Source organism: Micromesistius poutassou (assembly GCF_964030765.1).
Source record: "Micromesistius poutassou genome assembly, chromosome: 22".
NCBI lineage: Eukaryota > Metazoa > Chordata > Actinopteri > Gadiformes > Gadidae > Micromesistius > Micromesistius poutassou.
This window is the reverse complement of record NC_140292.1, coordinates 9,268,522-9,288,034: the sequence shown is the minus strand read 5'-3', so window position 1 is coordinate 9,288,034 and position 19,513 is coordinate 9,268,522. Positions and strand designations below refer to the sequence as shown.

Here is a 19,513-nt window from a genome sequence, read left to right as displayed (position 1 = left end):
CCTATCGCTAAGGATTTCCACTTCCTCTACCTCTAGAGATTAGCACCATATCAAAGAAACAATACTGCGTATCTTAGACACTGTGAAGTTTGTTTCCGCTGTATTTGAGGGAATTTAAAAAGTGAAGTTGAAAGTGCAACAATGTCCAGGCCTGAGAATGGGAATGTGGCCTCTGAAAAAACCAAGGAGAGGATCACGGATAATTACGTCAGTGAGGAAAGTCAGTTTGTTTACGATAAACGCTCATTCGAAGGAGAAAGTAAAGGGGAAGCTGTGGATAATGAATACGCAGGTATGAGATTACAACACAATGCCTTATAAAGAATGTAACATGATAACACAATTGAGTACTTAATGTTTACAATGCATATTTGCTAAAACATATACGCTTACACATCTGTGTGAGTCTTTTAAATTTTTGTGAGTCTCTTAAATACTCTCCCAGGAAATATTTTTTAATTATTCAACATATATTATATAGCACTTTCAAACATTAAGCTTATGCTTTTCTGGCAGAATGAAAACCTTAAAATATACAACAGAAATACAATCTATTATACACTGTGTATCAATGGTAAAGCATTTGCAACAAATTAATCAGAATTGTAACAAGGATCTAATTTGTTAATCATGTAATTTTTATTGTTGTCATATGTTGTCATTATTAGGCGTCCTACGAAAAACGTAGGAACCCTGTTGTATTTGTTAGTATTATTATTTTAGTCCTGACTTTTTGGGCTAAAAAGTTAAAAGTTTAAACTGCTTTGGTGCCGGAGGTGATAAAAGCTGCAGACTTGGCAGGCATGTGCCAGGTTACTGTGGGACTATATGGTGATCAACTCATAGTAATAAGTCCAAAGACGGCGGAGGTTTACATTGTAAAGTGAAATATATGCATATCTGCATATACCAGAATTTATAAATACAATTTCAAGTCTATATCTGAAAATAAAAATGGGATGCATTTGTTTGAAGTTGCTTTTCTGAACCACGACCTCTCTCCAATGCAGAATGGGCCTTAAAGCGGTACACACGTCATTTCGCAAACGTCCGTTTTGACAGTGGGTTTTGACACAGTATGCTTAAGAAACATGGTTGGGGATTGTTTTGATATGCTTACTTCCGGTGAACCATTTTTTAAGGCATACCAATACCACTTTACCATACCTACCAGGCTCAAAATACCACCACTCACGGAAGACCTCTATTTCTCAAAATATTGTCTAATCTGCAGTGTACAGGTCCGTGTAGTGTGGTATTGAGTTGGCCTGGTTCAAAACCAACCATTCTGTGACACATGGCATGACATCAAATGATGTTTACTATCATGTATTCATTAGGCCACCTTACTCGTCATACTGTAGGACCCCGTCATGGTTGCTTGCAACTATATTTATTATTGATATTATTGATATTATTTATATTATTATTGAGTAGAGGTAGTAGTAGTTTTGTAGTAGTAGTTGTATTAGTTAGAAACAACATGGTCAGTATATTGCGTTCCCTGCTCCACACTCCCACCTAAACCAGTGAGGGCTTGAGACTGCAGGCTCTAACTGGTCAGTGGTTCTGTTCCTCTCTCACTCTTCCTCTTTAAGAGGTGGCCGTGGCTTCAGAGCAGAAGAAGGCCTGCAGGATCCGAGCCGTGCTCCCTTGGCTCCTCGTGGTTCTCCTCCTTGTGGTCGTCACAGGCCTCGGAATCGCCCGTGAGTAGAACCAAGATGGCCGTATTCATAGCCAGATGATTCCACTGCAGTATTTGGTGCATTTGGCAAAACAAACCTTGAATCTTATATAAAGGCTTATCTTTTATTGATTGCAATAGACCCATTCGACAGAGGACAAACACAGGAATCGCTCATAACAATAATTACGGATCTGCTTCATTTATGTACCAGGGCACGAGTAGTAGACTAAACTAGTGAAGAACCGTTTACTACCAGTGCCCTGGTACAACAGAGGAGCAGACCCATCATTAGTGGGATGAGTGTTAAGGACTGGCCATTTCCTTTAGGAGATCACCACTTCATTCAATCTCGGGTCCTAAATTAGTTATTCTGTTATTTTAAATGTCTCTGGCTTGCTCAAATGGGATTTGACAAGGCTGGGACAAATGTATGGGCTAAATTGGTTTGACCCCCCTGTGACCCGGAAGTTGTGGGGAGTTCCCTATTTACCGATTGCTCTGTCAATAAGGGGAGGACATCTGAGAACCTTTAAGGAAAACACCCTGAAGCCAACGAAGCTGGAATGGGAGTAACCTATCCATTTCGCCGTTCAATTAAGCAAGCCTTGTTAGTTTTACATCAGGCTAGAGAGCCCGTGTTGCAGGAGGCTTGCGATCTCTCTGCCCAGTGTACCGTGACGCGAGCGCCACCTGTGTTTGTCCTACGATGACGCCTCTTTGAAAAGAGTCTTGTGTGATGAGTTGGCCAATGACAAACTGAAGCATTTGATTGACTCCCACCCCTACGTCCAGTCAAAGAAGAACAGGCCAATAATGTCAACCAAACCAGCACCTTAACGGAGGCCCAGGAGAAACTATGTGGTGAGTCAAACAGTACTGCATAGCAACATATGTAACATAGTAATAGTGTGAGTATGCGATTGCGTATGTGTGTTGATGGGTGAATACATATACATTGATGTTTTGGAAAAAATCATGCTAAAATGAATCTACAAAATGCATTTCTACAAATTCTCGTTGCACCTAGGGATGGCTCCCTTTCTTTCTCCATTTAAGTTAAGTTAGTTAGCATTTGTATTGCCACAATCTCCTGACTTCTTTGATGTGTAGTGTCCTTTATCTGTCTTGCATCCTTGCAGACGTGTCCACTTCCCCGCCATTGTGTATTGAAAGTTAAGTTTATCTCTCCCACCATGACTGACTTCAGCCATGGCCAAACCTTTGATCCTGACGTTTCCCGTTAAGAATCATGTTCACTTATTGGATTATCGAAGATTGTTTGGTAAATTGCCCATGATCATGCTTTATTATAAACAATACTTTCCTGTCAACAATTGTCCTAAATAAATGCTTCATCATCGCCCTGCATCCAGGGAATTCCATTCATTATTACTGTGTCAATCTAAATTCATGATTTCGTATTGTCAGAGGAAAAAGGTTGTCGTCGTAAGTGGAAAAGACATCACTGCAGTTGTTACTCCATCTTCATGGGTAAATACAAAGGAAAGAGCTGGAAGGGAAGCCAAAAACATTGTGTGTGCCAACAAGCCGACCTCGCCACCATAACCACCAGAGAGGAGCAGGTGAGCTGTCCTTCTCCTAAACATTCAGCGTTCTGTTGTCGACCTCTCTCCCCCCACCCTGCTAATCAATCTTTCATTTGGTCATTCTCCATTTTTGTCAAACAAGGAATTTGTTTTAAAATTGTCATCTGACCAGCCAGCCTGGGTGGGTCTGAAGAGCGACGATGACGAGTGTGGAGGTTGGGGGATGGAACTCTTCTCTCTGAAAGGTAAGATAAGTGAAGCACAGCCGTAGGAACGAGGTGCTTGCGCCGAGTTCCGAAGTCCTGTGCTTCAAGTACCAATAATGACATTCAAGAACACCATCTTGTGTAAGATTGCGATTCAATAACACAAACCATCTTCATTATCAACAATATTGTAAAATATTTTCATATTGTGGGTTAATTTGCCCTCAAATTCAAGCTTTCTGCCCGAGTTCATCTCCATCAGAAAATAGTTCCTATAGTAACGATAGCCGACTCCTGGTCAGATGAATGTTGTTATGGAAACTAGGCTCATGAAAGTAGTTTTGGCTAGTTAGCGTAGCGTGTGTGTGTGTGTCATCCACTACCAGTGTCTAAAAGCTGTTTACTTTGATTGGCATGGTGTTTGTAGGGGGTTAGATCTGTATTATTATTATTATAGAATGGAATAATTATTAATAGAATAATTTACATAATTTCAACTAAACATAAGCAACCAACACAGCGGCGGTGACAGTCACAGCCTATCCCATCACTCCCATCACCTTTTGCTTTGTTAATATCAGACCTACAATCCCACGATGTGAGAGTACCCCTTTCAGAATCAGGGACACCCGATGTATCTCTGAAGACGCTTGGTAAATGCTGCCGGTGTTCAAGCGGTTGTTTCTTTCACAGTTCCAAGTCCGACAGCCAGGAAGAAGAAGAAGAAGCCTGTGCTTTTATGAAAGGCATCAACCTTACTGCTCAGGCATCGAGACCTTCCACCTGCAGCTCCAGACAAAACTGGATCTGTGAGAAAAGAATAGAATGAGCTCACCATGACAGGGTCCAGGACACAGACACATGACATCATTTTAATAACATCACATACATTTGCTCACCTTCTCTACTGTATCTCTGTTTCACTTAAAGCCCTTTGTGTATATATTTAAGTTACATCATTTGCTGTCTGATGGCCATTGTAACCAATAACGTTGGTACTGGAGCTGTATCCCATGACCCTCTTCCTATTCCAGTCGTGATGAATCCCTTTGCTTCTTTACTGTGTAAAATCACTTGGTTCCTCCAGACATGACCACCTCTCCCTTTCCTAATATACTGTGTATTGCAGATGCTTAATACTTTTAACATTTGCACATTCCACAGTCTATTTTGCACATTCTTGCACGGCAGTGAAGCTTTTATTATAACTTTTATCTCTTTTATATTCCTCAGATATTTGGCACATTGTTTTCTTAATGTAAATGTTTCTATTTTTATATTTCTGTTTTTCTGTTTTCAGTACTTGTGGCTTATTTTCTTACTCTATCCTCTTTTTGTTGTTATTGTTTGCATGAAATACCAAGAGAAATTCTTTGTAATAAAGCACATTCTGAGGAGGATCCACCAGATTGGAGGTGTGTAATGCTTGTGACAGGGTGAGAGGATGTGTGTCAGGGATCTTGCCATGAACCATCTTTCTACCACGTAGAAAGCGTATTGGGGTCATTTGGCCATCTGGCGGCCATGTTGTTGCAGGTCATGGCTTCCTTAGGATAGGGTGACGTGACCATATGTCCCGGTTTTGCCAGGACAGTCCCGATTTTGAGTTGCGTGTCCCGAGTCCTGACAAAAGCCTGTCGGAACGCTAAAATGTCCGGGTTTCCACCATCCACTATGAAATGTCCCCTGTTCTCAGCGATTACATAGCCAACTTGGTCTTATTATAGCCCGATCATTAACTAAAAACCACATAGAAAGATTAAAGCATCCAGCATATGAGCTCAACAATGTGTGAGGGCATATGCAACAGGGATGGTCTCACAGTGGAATGCTACACGATTTAATTTCTGCACAGTGCAATGCAGCGCTCGTCCGTCCCGCAGCATTAGAGCCTTCAGCCCTTAATGTCCCAAAGGTGGTTCCGCTCAAATCAAACAATCTGTCTGAAACTAACAATTACAATAGGATCCCTCGCACTTGGTGCTTGGCCCCCTAAATGGTAAAGAGGAACTAAACAATCTCCACCATTTCTTTGTATTTCCCTGTTCTCTTTACTTCCCCATCACAATGGTTACCTACCTACCTACCTCCCTCTACCTCTATAGATTAGAACCATATAAAAGACACAATACCATATATCTTTGACATTGTCTTGACTTTGTTTGGAAGCCAGTGAAGGAAGTCTCCGCTGTATTTGAGTGAATTTAAAAAGCAAAGTTGAACAATGTCCAGGCCTGAGAATGGGAATGTGGCCGCTGAAAAAACCAAGGGGATGCGTCTTAAGGAGAGGATTGTGGATATTTATGTCAGTGCGGAAAGTATGTTCGTTTACGATAAACCCTGGATGGAAGGAGACAGTCAAGGGGCGGCTGTGGATAACGAATACGCAGGTATGAGATAACAACACAATGCCTTATAGTATTTAACACGATAACACAATTGAGTAATACATGTTTACACTGCATATTTGTAAAGACATACACTAGCAAGGCTGTGTGAGAGTCTATTAAATGTTCTCTCCCAGAAAAGAATGACAAATTAGTTAATATATATTATATAGCACTTTCAAGCATTAAGCACCTGCTTTCCTGGAAGAATGAAACCATTAGAATGTAAAATAAAAATACAATTTATTATTTACTGCAGGACTGTCACTGTACATCAATGTACAAGTACTTTTACAACAAAATAATTGATTTGTAACAAGGATCAGAATTATTATTCATGTAATAATTATTAATATTATTGAGTAGAGGTAGTAATAGTAGTATCAGTGGTAGTATTAGTAATATTATTATTAGTAGTAGAAGTAGTAGTAGTAGTAGTAGTAGTAGTGCTAGTAGTTGTAGTAGTAGTAGTTGTAGTTGTGGTAGTAGTAGTAGTAGTAGTAGTAGTGGTAGTTTTGTAGTAGTAGTTGTATTAGTTAGAAACAACATGGTCAGTATATTGCGTTCCCTGCTCCACACTCCCACCTAAACCAGTGAGGGCTTGAGACTGCAGGCTCTAACTGGTCAGTGGTTCTGTTCCTCTCTCACTCTTCCTCTTTAAGAGGTGACCGTGGCTTCAGAGCAGAAGAAGGCCTGCAGGATCCGAGCCGTGCTCCCTTGGCTCCTCGTGGTTCTCCTCCTTGTGGTCGTCACAGGCCTCGGAATCGCCCGTGAGTAGAACCAAGATGGCCGTATTCATAGCCAGATGATTCCACTGCAGTATTTGGTGCATTTGGCAAAACAAACCTTGAATCTTATATAAAGGCTTATCTTTTATTGATTGCAATAGACCCATTCGACAGAGGACAAACACAGGAATCACTCATAACAATAATTACGGATCTGCTTCATTCATGTACCAGGGCACGAGTAGTAGACTAAACTAGTGAAGAACCGTTTACTACCAGTGCCCTGGTACAACAGAGGAGCAGACCCATCATTAGTGGGATGAGTGTTAAGGACTGGCCATTTCCTTTAGGAGATCACCACTTAAATTAGTTATTCTGTTATTTTTGCTCAAATGGGATTCGACAAGGCTGGGACAAATGTATGGGCTAAATTGGTTTGACCCCCCTGTGACCCGGAAGTTGTGGGGAGTTCCCTATTTACCGATTGCTCTGACATCAGGGGCTGAGACGGCACAACCTACCGCCTGTCAATAAGGGGAGGACATCTGAGAACCTTTAAGGAAAACACCCTGAAGCCAACGAAGCTGGAATGGGAGTAACCTATCCATTTCGCCGTTCAATTAAGCAAGCCTTGTTAGTTTTACATCAGGCTAGAGAGCCCGTGTTGCAGGAGGCTTGCGATCTCTCTGCCCAGTGTTCCGTGACATGAGCGCCACCTGTGTTTGTCCTATGATGACGCCTCTTTGAAAAGAGTCTTGTGTGATGAGTTGGCCAATGACAAACTGAAGCATTTGATTGACTCCCACCCCTACGTCCAGTCAAAGAAGAACAGGCCAATAATGTCAGCCAAACCAGCACCTTAACGGAGGCCCAGGAGAAACTATGTGGTGAGTCAAACAGTAATGCATAGCAACATATGTAACATAGTAATATGCGATTGCGTATGTGTGTTGATGGGTGAATACATATACATTGATGTTTTGGAAAAAATCATGCTAAAATTAATGTCAGATTATAAACAAATGATTTCCTTGTTACTAGTTCATCTACAAAATGCATTTCTACAAATTCTCCTTGCACTTAGGGATGGCTCCCTTTCTTTCTCCATTTAAGTTAAGTTAGTTAGCATTTGTATCGCCACAATCTCCTGAATTCTTTGATGTGTAGTGTCCTTTATCTGTCTTGCATCCTTGCAGACATGTCCACTTCCCCGCCATTGTGTATTGAAAGTTAAGTTTATCTCTCCCGCCATGACTGACTTCAGCCATGGCCAACCCTTTACTCTCCCCGATGATCCCTCCCCCTCACCTTTGATCCTGACGTTTCCCGTTAAGAATCATGTTCACTTATTGGATTATCGAAGATTGTTTGGTAAATTGCCCATGATCATGCTTTATTATAAACAATACTTTGCTGTCAACAATTGTCCTAAATAAATGCTTCTTCATCATCGCCCTGCATCCAGGGAATTCCATTCATTATTACTGTGTCAATCTAAATTCATGATTTCGTATTGTCAGAGGAAAAAGGTTGTCGTGGTAAGTGGAAAAGACATCACTGCAGTTGTTACTCCTTCTTCATGCGTAAAGACAAAATAAAGAGCTGGAAGAGAAGCCAAAAACATTGTGTGTACCGACAAGCCGACCTCGCCACCATAACCACCAGAGAGGAGCAGGTGAGCTGTCCTTCTCCTAAACATTCAGCGTTCTGTTGTCAACCTCTCTCCCCCCACCCTGCTAATCAATGATCCCTTTCATTTGGTCATTCTCCATTTTTGTCAAACAAGGAATTTGTTTTAAAATTGTCATCTGACCAGCCAGCCTGGGTGGGTCTGAAGAGCGACGATGAGCTAGTGTGGAAGTTGGGGGAAGGAACTCTTCTCTCTGAAAGGTAAGATGCTGAGAACTATTTTTCAATTAAGCAATCTTACACAAGATGGCGTTCTTGAATGTCATTATTGGTATGTGAATGTCATTATTGGTACATCACCTTCAAGTACCAATAATGACATTCAAGAACGCCATCGTGTAAGATTGCGATTCAATAACACAAACCATCTTCATTATCAATAATATTGTAAAATATTTTCATATTGTGGGTTAATTTGCCCTCAAATTCAATTGCCCGAGTTCATCTCCATCAGAAATTAGTTCCTATAGTAACGATAGCCGACTCTTGGTCAGTTGAACGTTGTTATGGAAACTAGGCTCATGAAAGTAGTTTCGGCTAGTTAGCGTAGCGATACTTTCTGTAATTAGGCACAATCTTTTTGTCTGTTCTTTCACCAGGCATTTAAACAAGCTCGAGAATGGGAATTGACCAATCGGAGTGCTTGCTTAAACTTGCGTGTTATATATAGATAGATAGATATTAGATAGATACTCAAAAGAGGCCCATTGTGTGTGTGTGTGTGTGTGTGTGTGTGTGTGTGTGTGTGTGTCTGTCATCCACTACCAGTGTCTAAAAGCTGTTTACTTTGATTGGCATGGTGTTTGTAGGGGGTTAGATTTGTATTATTATTATTATAGAATGGAATAATTATTAATAGAATCACCTTTGCTTTGTCAATATCAGACCTACAATCCCACGATGTGAGAGTACCCCTTTCAGAATCAGGGACACCCGATGTATCTCTGAAGACGCTTGGTAAATGCTGCCGGTGTTCAAGCGGTTGTTTCTTTCACAGTTCCGGGTCCAACAGCCAGGAAGAAGAAGAAGAAGCCTGTGCTTTTATGAAAGGCATCAACCTTACTGCTCAGCCATCGATACCTTCCACCTGCAGCTCCATACAAAACTGGATCTGTGAGAAAAGAATAGAATGAGCTCACCATGACAGGGTCCAGGACACAGACACATGGCATCATTTTAATAACATCACATACATTTGCTCACCTTCTCTACTGTATCACTGTTTCACTTATTAAGCCCTTTGTGTATATATTTAAGTTACATCATTTGCCGTCTGATGGCCATTGTGACCAATAACGTTGGTACTGGAGCTGTATCCCATGACCCTCTTCCCATTCCAGCTGCGATGAATCCCTTTGCTTCTTCACTGTGTAAAATCATTTGGTTCCTCCAGATATGACCACCTCTCCCTTTCCTAATATACTGTGTATTGCAGATACTTAATCCTTTGAACATTTGCACATTCCATGGCCATATTTTAGATATGACGTTTTCCCAGCGCATAACAAATTACACTTAAATAATAGCTGTTGAATACCTTGCGACGTTAAAACCCTCCTGACCTTCATGATCCGCGTGGCTCACATGTGACTGCTACTACTCAACATGATTTAAACCAGATTAAAAACATGAATGTGCCGCCACAAGATTTGACAATGTAAAAAGTATTAAAGTTTGGATATGGTTCTATCCTAGTTCTACCAGTGGTGGAAGATGTGCTCTGGTCCTATGAAGTACAAAATGTAAAATTAAATCTTCACAGATAAACATCAAAGTCATTGTTATTGTATAACAAGAAAATAAATATTCTTCACATTAAATAAGTGTCAAAGGTCTCATCAGGTTATTTACTCTGACGTTAAAACATAAAGCATTCAATTTACAGCCACACATTTGTGCAGGAAATGGATGGATGAAAAAGTGGATGTCGGACAACATTTAATAATTATGTTAATGATGTTATACAGCCCTTTTAGTACAAGAAAAATATGTTTGCTATATATGTATGTCTATAGAGGTCAAAGCACACCAGGCAAAAGTTCTTCATATCAATAACATGAGGCGGAATCATAGCAAACCCAATGCAAAACCAATACAATCAGATGAATGTACTGTAACAGTACTAGAGAGCTGCAGCAGCAGCCCCCGCCTTTCTGTCACCCTGGCCCGGCCTCTTTGCCTTTCAAATGGAAGTATTTGACTGACTACCACCCCTACGTCCAGTCAAAGAAGAACCGGCCAATAATGTCAACCAAACCAACATGCTAAGGGAGGGCCAGGAGATACGATGTGGTGAGTGAAACAGTACTGCATATATAAACAGTACTGCATATATATAGCAACATATATAACATAGTAATAGTGTGAGATTGCATATGTGTTGTGATGCATGCATACATATACATTGCTGTCTTGTAAAAATCCATGCTAAAATGAATGGCAGATAAACAAACAATATAAACAAATGATAACCTTGTTAACATTTCACTAGTTCATCTAATATCTACATTTCTGAGACAGGCCCAGAGCTGCCCGACATCTGGTTTGGGGTGCCATATCTGACCCTCTGCCTGGGAGAGAAGGTCAACCCTGACTTGCAGGTCCCAAGGTTGACCGTGAACCAAGCGAAGGAGCATTGGAAACCAGTGCCTCCTTGACCACTGGGGGGCTAATAACGGTACCTTGTAATGACCCCGGCTGACCCTGTTGAGTGCATGGGGAATCAGAGGAAATGGAGGGAAAAAGCGTACAACAATCCTTCCGGCCACTCTTGAGACAACCCGAGGGAACCTCCCTGACCCCTCAGGGAGAACCACATCCTGTCTCTGCTGACGCAAATAGGTCGGTCTGCATCAGGCCAAACAGAGTCCATTAGCCACCTCTGGATGAAGCCTCTTTCCCAGGGGAGGACCAGTCCTAGACAGGAGGTCTGCTGCTCGATTTACAACCCCTGGAATTGAAATTGCCCGGAGCGAAGCTAGACGCAGAAAGGCCCAAAACAGGAGTTCCTCTGCCACCTGGAGACAACGCAGGGACCAGGTGCCTCCCTGGTGATTGATGTGATACAGAATTGTCTGTTCTTAACAAGACATGCCAGCCCTGAATGCCCTGAAGGGGAGGAGAGCCTTCAGTTCTAAGACGTCACGTCTTAGACCCCCAAGGGGGTCTCTGCACACCACGCGCCATCCTGCCTTCCCAGACTGCCCCCACACCTGTCAGGGAGGCATCTGTGGTTACCACTGTCCTTCTTGATTGAATGTTCCCGGAAGGTACTCCTTGGAGCAAAAGGCCTCAACTCTACTATCTCTCTCCTTAAGGGCTGATTATGGTCCCACGTTCACACAACGCAAGGGGTACCCATTACGTCCTTGCGGACCCTCTTTGCATCCACCGCAAGGGCCTGACGTGCGCCTCCCACAAATTTTACCTTTCCGTCGAGGCAACGCAGCAGCAAGGGCTGTGATTGGTCCGCTAACTAAAACCTGACACAGAACCGTAAAGGTTCACAACTGCGTCGAAGCGTCTGCGTGGTCATTGCGTTGCGTGAACGTTGGACCATAATCAGCCCTTTACAGACCACATATGGCAGCTAGGAGTGTCATCCTGCTGAACCCGGTCTCCCAGAGCACTAGCGGGTCTATGTGGAGGCTGGGGGGTTACCCTAACCCTAAGCCTAACCCTCTGTCTTTTACCTGGGCCCAGGGCCCAGCCCCTTCCTGCCATCAGGGGAGCGCTTCTGGGAATGTTTCCTCGAAACATGTCCCCCTTCACTTAGCCGGCCGGCGGAGGCTGCACTGCCCCAGCACCAACAGACTGCTCCACCCACCTGGCTCATTGAATGCACTCTGCCTCTACAGGCAGTTTGACACTTGGGTTCTCAATGTCCAATAAATGCGCCATGCCCAAACAGGGAGGGCATTCACGATGGCCATCACAGGGTACCATGACAGCCTGGCAAAAATGACACAACTGAGACGCCATTTTTGGTTTTATTGTACGTTTTTTTACCTGAATTGAAAATAAAACAGAAGTGCCCAACAGCCACGGAGGGCTTGAAAAGGGGAACCAATAATCAGGCCGCTCCCAGCCGGCCACAATCAACAAATCAACAATCAACAAACAAACAAAAAAAACACTGTATGCATATAATGGTATAGGGGGAAGCGATCAGAGGCCTACCCAATGCAAATGTATTTCCTAAACAGGGATAAGATAGATAGAAGATAAATTAAATATAAAAATAGTTTATCATTTTAGTCACAGGTCACGCCCATTTTGATGCCACACCCTAATTGAAAATGTGTGGATGACATCTTGTTCGAATTTGATCTTGAACACATTTGGCATTGGAATCAAGATCATAGGAGTCCATCTTGAGCATTTCAGTTTACACACGTTTTAAACCACACCCTTTTGCGTAGCTATTGGCTACTGGGGGCTTTGTTTCTTGGTGTACAGACGTCCCTTCCTCTTCTGAGATGTAAAATATTGGTCCATAGATGGTATGTGCCAAAGGATTTTGATGTAAGTTAAAAGCCTACGATCATCATGGTATTTTGTGTTTTTCGCGAAATTCAAAAAATTCGGGAAGTCTTTGACGGATGTCTGAAGGTTCTTGAGGCAGATTTCTTCAGTCACCCTCTACAACTACGGAACGTTTCAGAAAAAGCGTGCCAGCGGTTTTGGCTGCGTAGGTCTTTCTGGTTGAATAATGATAATACTAACAATTAAAATAGAATGTCTCGCACTTTGTGCTTGGCTCCCTCAATGGTAAAGAGGAACTAGACCCGCTTCATAATTTATTTGTATTTCCCTGTTTTCTTTACTTCCCCATCACAATGGTTCCCTAAGGCTTTCCACTTCCTCTGCCTCTCTAGATAAGCCTGTAAAGTAAGTCTCCTCTGTATTTGAGTGAATTTAAAAAGTGAAGTTGAAAGTGCATAATGTCCAGGCCTGAGAATGGGAATGTGGCCGCTGGGGTCACGAACAAGGGGGTTAAGGAGAGGATTGTGGGTATTTATGTCAATGTGGAAAGTCTGTTTGTTTACAATAAAACCAGGACGGAAGGAGACAGTAAAGGGGCAGCTGTGGATAGCGAATATGCAGGTATGAGATTACAACACAATGCATTATAGTATTTAACACAATAACACAATTGAGTACTAAATGTTTACACTGCGTATTTTTAAATACATAAATATATGCTAAGTCTCTTAATAGCTTTCTCCCAGAAAATAATGTCAAATTATTAAACATATTTTATATAGCACTTTCAAGCATTAAGCTTATGCTTTCCTGGCAGAATGAAAACATTAAAATGGAAACAGAAATACAATCTATTATTTACTGCAGGACTGTCACTGTGTATCAATGGTAAAGCGTTTTACCAACAAAATAATCAGAATTGTAACAAGGATCAGATATTTATTAATCATGTAATATTATTATTATTAATATTATTATTATTGAGAGGTAGTAGTAGTAGCAGTACTATACTACTATACTAAAGTAGAGTCAGTGGTAGTATTAGTAATATTATTATTATAAGTAGTAGTAGTAGTAGCAATGGTAGTAGTAGTATAATTGTAGTAGTAATAGTAGTAGCAGTAGTAGTAGAAGTAATATTATTATTAGTAGTAGCAGCTGCAGTAGTAGTAGTAGTAGTAGCAGTAGTAGTAGAAGTAATATTATTAATAGTAGTAGTAGTAGTAGTAGTAGTAGCAGTAGTAGTAGTAGAAGTAATATTATTAATAGTAGTAGTAGTAGTAGTAGTAGTAGTAGTAGTAGTAGTAGTAGTAGTAGTAGTTGTGGTAGTAGTGGTAGTTGTATTAGTTAGAAACAACATGGTCAGTATATTGTGTTCCATGTCCCCCTTCACTTAGCCGGCCGGCGGAGGCTGCACTGCCCCAGCACCAACAGACTGCTCCACCCACCTGGCTCATTGAATGCACTCTGCCTCTACAGGCAGTTTGACACTTGGGTTCTCAATATCCAATAAATGCGCCATGCCCAAACAGGGAGGGCATTCACGATGGCCATCACAGGGTACCATGACAGCCTGGCAAAAATGACACAACTGAGACGCCATTTTTGGTTTTATTGTACATGAACCATCATTCTATCACATAGTTCCTCATAGGATGCTGATTGACTTGAAGCCTGTGGGGTATACTACAAACCTAGATTAGTGGGTTAGCGGCGCGTGGTATGTTGCGCTCAAAGCCTGGGTTAGCTGTGACACGAAAGTTGCCCTCTTTTAGCGTCGCTGTATCACCACGGTGACTTATGCTGCCAACCAAACCTGGTCGGGAGGAGGTCATCAGCTAAGACTTTCGGGTTAGATCGGCTACTTAAAGCTAAGCGCAGCTTCCTAGCCCCTCCTTTGACAATGGCGTCACCATTTGTGGGTATTCCCGTGGATTCTTTTGTTTCATTTGTAGGTGGATTTTTTTGTTTTTATATGGGACTTTTGTTCAATAACTCATGTGTTTCTTTAGAAGCAATACAATGGATGGAAATACAGTTGTTCATCTTTATTTCATCATTCACGGTTTATTGCTGTGAAAGTAGAAAAAAAAAAGAAAATCTAGGTAATAAATATAGCCTCTCCAGGAGCTGAATCTCTAGCTTGAGTTTCTTTATCTGCAGAAGGTTGCGCTTATACATCCTCCTTACAGTGTCTGTTCCAACCTAAAGAAATCATGGGTTCAAATCTAAATTCACTTACCATGGTCAAAGCCTTATGGCGCACCTTACAAAAGGAATAACAATAATTCAATAAAAACCTTGTCTGTCCCGCGAGAAGGCCTGGATGAGGAGGTGGAGGGCTCATCCAAGGTCTCATCCCTGGGGAGCTCATTTGCTCATTTAGATAAGCCATACCCCCTGTCACGGACTGTCAGTGGTCTGGCAGGGCAGAAAGTGGTTTGAACAATGGTTATCAAAAGCAGTCATTAATGTTGATGTGGTGTTATTTTCCTTTTAGTGGACTGATCAGAATTAGAAGGTACTTTGTTAAAATGGAAATGCTTTTTTATTACAAAAAGGCCCTGAATATCATTCAATAATGCACAGGATGTTACTCCCCTGTGCTATAATCCAAGGTATAAACCAGTGGCGTCACTAGGCTGTTTTATTCGGGGCTAAAGCCCCGGATCTAATTGAAATAGCCCCGAATCTATTTTTGTTTGAAAAAATAATAATAATAAAAATAAATAAAAAAGACAATCCAACCTCAGCGAAACACTGATCCGTGTCCCCCTCGGGAGCGGGTCCGTGGACTCCAGCCACGCCGGACACAACTTTGAGTGTTTGCAGCCGCTGGCCAATCAGTTGCCAGCAGCCTGTTTACGTCACACAAAAGTACCAGCTCCGCTCACTTGGAACCTCGACGGAGGTGCTACTAAAAAAAAGTACCAGGTACCAGGTACTTTTATTGGCAATGGAAACGCAAAAAAAGGCGGGCTAAGTCGAGGCGAGTTGAGCTCGTACTGTCGGTGGAAAAGCAGGCCCGACTGTCCTCGACCGTGCCCTTATCATGGTTCAAACGGTGGAATTGTTGGCACAACACCTTAAGTTTGCCGATCGCCTGCGCCTTTCTCCGCGCGAAGCCGTGCTCTTAACACGGGACCGTCCTTCACCGTCCTGGTAATGAATTGGTCGATGTCGGCCTCGAGGAGATCCCGGAGCTCGTTGTATCCCCAGTTCGCCATTCTCCACATAAGTCGTTTTGGATAGCTGCTAAATTACTGTTTCTGTTTCTTAATTAAAGTCCCCCGGAGCGAGGCGCACACATAAAACGTCATCAAAACATCCCACCCCTGTCCCGCAATTCGTGTTTTTACGCACAGAATGCGAGGCGGAATAACGCCGTAACATTCCCGCTTTGACCATATTTTTCAAAAGAGATACCGCAGTTTAGCTTAAAGAAGATCCGCCATTAATAAGGTGTTTTTACTTTTTTACGGAGAACAAACAAAGCCGACGAAATGCCGGCGTTCCAGAATTAAGAGGGGACGTGAAACAGAAGTTGGATATGGTGGATGAATGGAGATATTACTACTCTTAACCGCGGGAGACCCGGGTTCGAGACCCCTGATAACGGTTTAAGGACAATGCGAGTTTTGTTTAGGTTCAGACAACAATACTACATGGCGACTTCACGGCCCCACGACACTAGCCCTAGAACCATAGACCACATATATATTTATAGACATATATATGCCTGTGTCTGGACGTCCTGCCGGAGGGGACCAGCTGGGGAACTGCGTTTCCTCCCTTCCTTCACAGCTCTCCAAAAACATACTTTTTCAGAATTGCTTTCTCTTTAATCTTCAATTCTTCCGTTTTTACTTCACCTGTATATTGTGTTCTAGTAATCAATTCCTAGTGTCTTAATGGAATAATGGAATATAGAGTTTATAACTGCATATAATATGGTTATATTTATAAATAGTAACTACACACTTCCGGCATCATTATCTTGTCATGCAATGTGACGTAAATACGTTGGCAAGTGGTGTTGATTCGTCTGAAATACTAAAGGGTAAATACTTTCTTTAGTTATTACAACACTTTTCCATTAGAAAGCGCCAGAAGACTCAAGACTCAAGGCCAAATGGATAGCAGCAGTGCTTGAGCCTCTAGAAATATCTATAACAACTTAATTCCACTTGGAGGCGCCAGAACCATGGTAATTTATACATAGATGTTGCACTGGCATTTGGTTTGTACGTCAACGTCGCCGCCATGTTGGAGAGGGCAATATTACCCTGTAAGTAAACGGGGGAGCTGCTATCCTTATGGATAAAAAGCACTAAAACGTTTACATTTCTCAACCGATTTTAATGTGTGTCGTTTTTTATTTAAGGGTTAATTATCTACGTTGAGTATTTATATATATATATATTTATATATATATTTATTATTATTTATTATTTATTATATATATATATATATATATATATATCCAAAGAATATGTGTAATATAATTAAATATAAATAATCATTAATACAAAACGATTAATTTAAATAGGATGACAAATGAAAACGTTATACTGCTTTTTATTTTGCTGCCCCGATTACCTTTACCCAGGCCAGGCCATGCCAGGCTTTGCCTCTCCAGTATGGCGGCTCCGTTGACGTCGACGGCCAGAAGATCTGGCCGGAACCCTCAGCGCTGAAGCCGCTAAAGCTTCTTCCGCTCGACCCGGAAACTCATCAGTATCTCTCCAGCGCCAGAATGGTTCCTCCAGTCGCAGTGTCACCGCTTATCAAGGTAAAAACTCACATTCATTGACTTAAAATAGTTTTATTCCAATAAAGCATCAGCATATATGTAGTAGTCGACGCAATAACTTTTGAATGTAGTACAATCAGCTGGGCCGGACGACGCGACTGCTGCGCAGCGACCTGCTCGTGACATTGACACCGTCGCGGTGCAACTACACGTTCTTCACACAGTGGCTTCTGGTGGAATCATATACATTACATTCTACCATAATCTAGATATGTAATTTCGGTTATGGTTCATTTTGTATTGAGCAATGTCCTTCGGTCATGAGTGATTCACTGAACCACAAGGTCAATGACTCTGGTCCTGTTCAGAGCGGACTTAGCCCTGCTGGGAATCACCTCCCTCTACCTGCTGATGCTTTACAATCATACAATACAACGATATACAGATCTATTGCTTTATGTACAACCCACCGATAGACGTCTCTACTGCTTTATGTACAACACACCGATATACATCTCTACTGTTTTGTGTACAACTCTGATGTTGTACAACCATACGATGCACCGATATACCGCTCTAATGCTTTAAATGCAATACGAAGATACTGTTGTGATGCTTTACAACCATATGATGATGCAGTTATAGATCATATTGGTATTGATTTGTGTCTAACTGCCCTAATCGTTTTGATTTGAATGTTGTGTCCTCTCCTCCAGACGGCCAGATGGTCAGCCTTGTTCCTGGGTGTGCTGTATGGCAAGCAGCGGTTCGGTGAGTACCGTGCCTGATCTGTGCACATCTGCATGAGTACTGCTTCTTGTGAAACATCGCAACGTGGTCACTTAAAATATTGGCTCAAGATAAGACAAGGCATTGTGACAATATCAGTTCTGATGACTAAACGTGAGGTGTTGACTGATGCAGATTACAAACGATTAAAAATAAACAATGAACGCCTTTCACTGAACTTTTTTTTTTGTTGGGGGCTGGGCCATCTGTAGAATATGGGTTATGTTGGAGGGTTCGCTGTGGTTGACGGTATCTGCTCTGTGTTCTTGTCCAGAATACCTGGCGCCCATCGCTGCGGAGGAGAAGAAGATTGAGGAGGCGGAGAAGGCGACCAGAGAAGAGCAGGAGCGCATTGCTAAAGCACTCGCTGAAGGTAACACACGCAGACCCCCACGCCGCTGTAGTTAGACCTTCCGCTTGAGTCATGGAAACTGATCATTTTGTACAATCACATTTCACCTGACGCTTTCTTTTCTTTTCCCTGCAGCAAGTTCCGACACCATCCTGAAGTAAAGTCCTCCTGCCGCTGTACAGTTATGATTCAACCAGAATAAAGATATCCACAACTAATACACCAGTGTGTTGTGTGTGTGTGTGTGTGTGTGTGTGTGTGTGTGTGTGTGTGTGTGTGTGTTGCCCTTCAGTGGGAGATGAGCCCTGGGGTTGTAATCCTCTTCTGCCTTAGCAGCAATCCCAGGATTGGGGTCAGAGGCCGGTTGAGAAAGTGCTGTATGGACAATACCCCCAGACGTGTTGCATGGAATATAGTAACCTTCTCTGTGACAAACTCACACTTTGAAAATTAGAAAAAATTAAATGGCACACAATTCTAATGAAAATACATTGCTTTATTTACGACATACATCCACTTTTTAGTTTATTCAGCCAGTGTGTACTAATCCTCCATGGTATTACTCCCTATCATTGTGTTCATCTTAATGTCCTCTGATCAGCACAACACATTCAGCGGAGCCCCCATTGAAGCACATCGTAATGGAACATGCTTACCATAACAGACTTGCTGGTTCTTCCCCAAAGAAAGCATTAATGTAATGAAATAAGTAGTGCACTAATCTACTTGTGAACTAGAAAAATAATATTCTTGGGAAGGTATTTACAGCGGTATTTACAACATTTTGAATTATTATTCATCTTGAAGTTGACAAAAATAACATTTTAAATTTCCATTATGTAGATTTGTACAAAACCAGGTTAGAGAAGCATTGTTCGATCAAAATATAT

General features: G+C 41.9%; 1 protein-coding gene and 1 long non-coding RNA gene across 2 annotated transcripts; both read left to right on the top strand.

Moving 5' to 3' along the window:
* Nucleotides 1-141: 141 nt before the first annotated feature.
* Nucleotides 142-6,605, top strand: LOC311367610 (early activation antigen CD69-like; the record flags this gene model as incomplete). Its single annotated transcript, XM_084486428.1, has 6 exons — nt 142-292; nt 1,599-1,706; nt 2,480-2,548; nt 3,116-3,270; nt 3,377-3,479; nt 6,490-6,605. 6 exons carry the CDS (start codon nt 142-144, stop codon nt 6,603-6,605), a joined length of 702 nt encoding a protein of 233 aa, XP_084342554.1.
* Nucleotides 6,606-17,438: 10,833 nt separating this feature from the next.
* LOC311367735 lies at nt 17,439-18,843 on the top strand. Its single transcript, XR_014639793.1, has 4 exons — nt 17,439-17,521; nt 18,199-18,253; nt 18,546-18,644; nt 18,759-18,843. It is a non-coding gene; the product is annotated as an uncharacterized lncRNA (long non-coding RNA).
* Nucleotides 18,844-19,513: the final 670 nt, after the last annotated feature.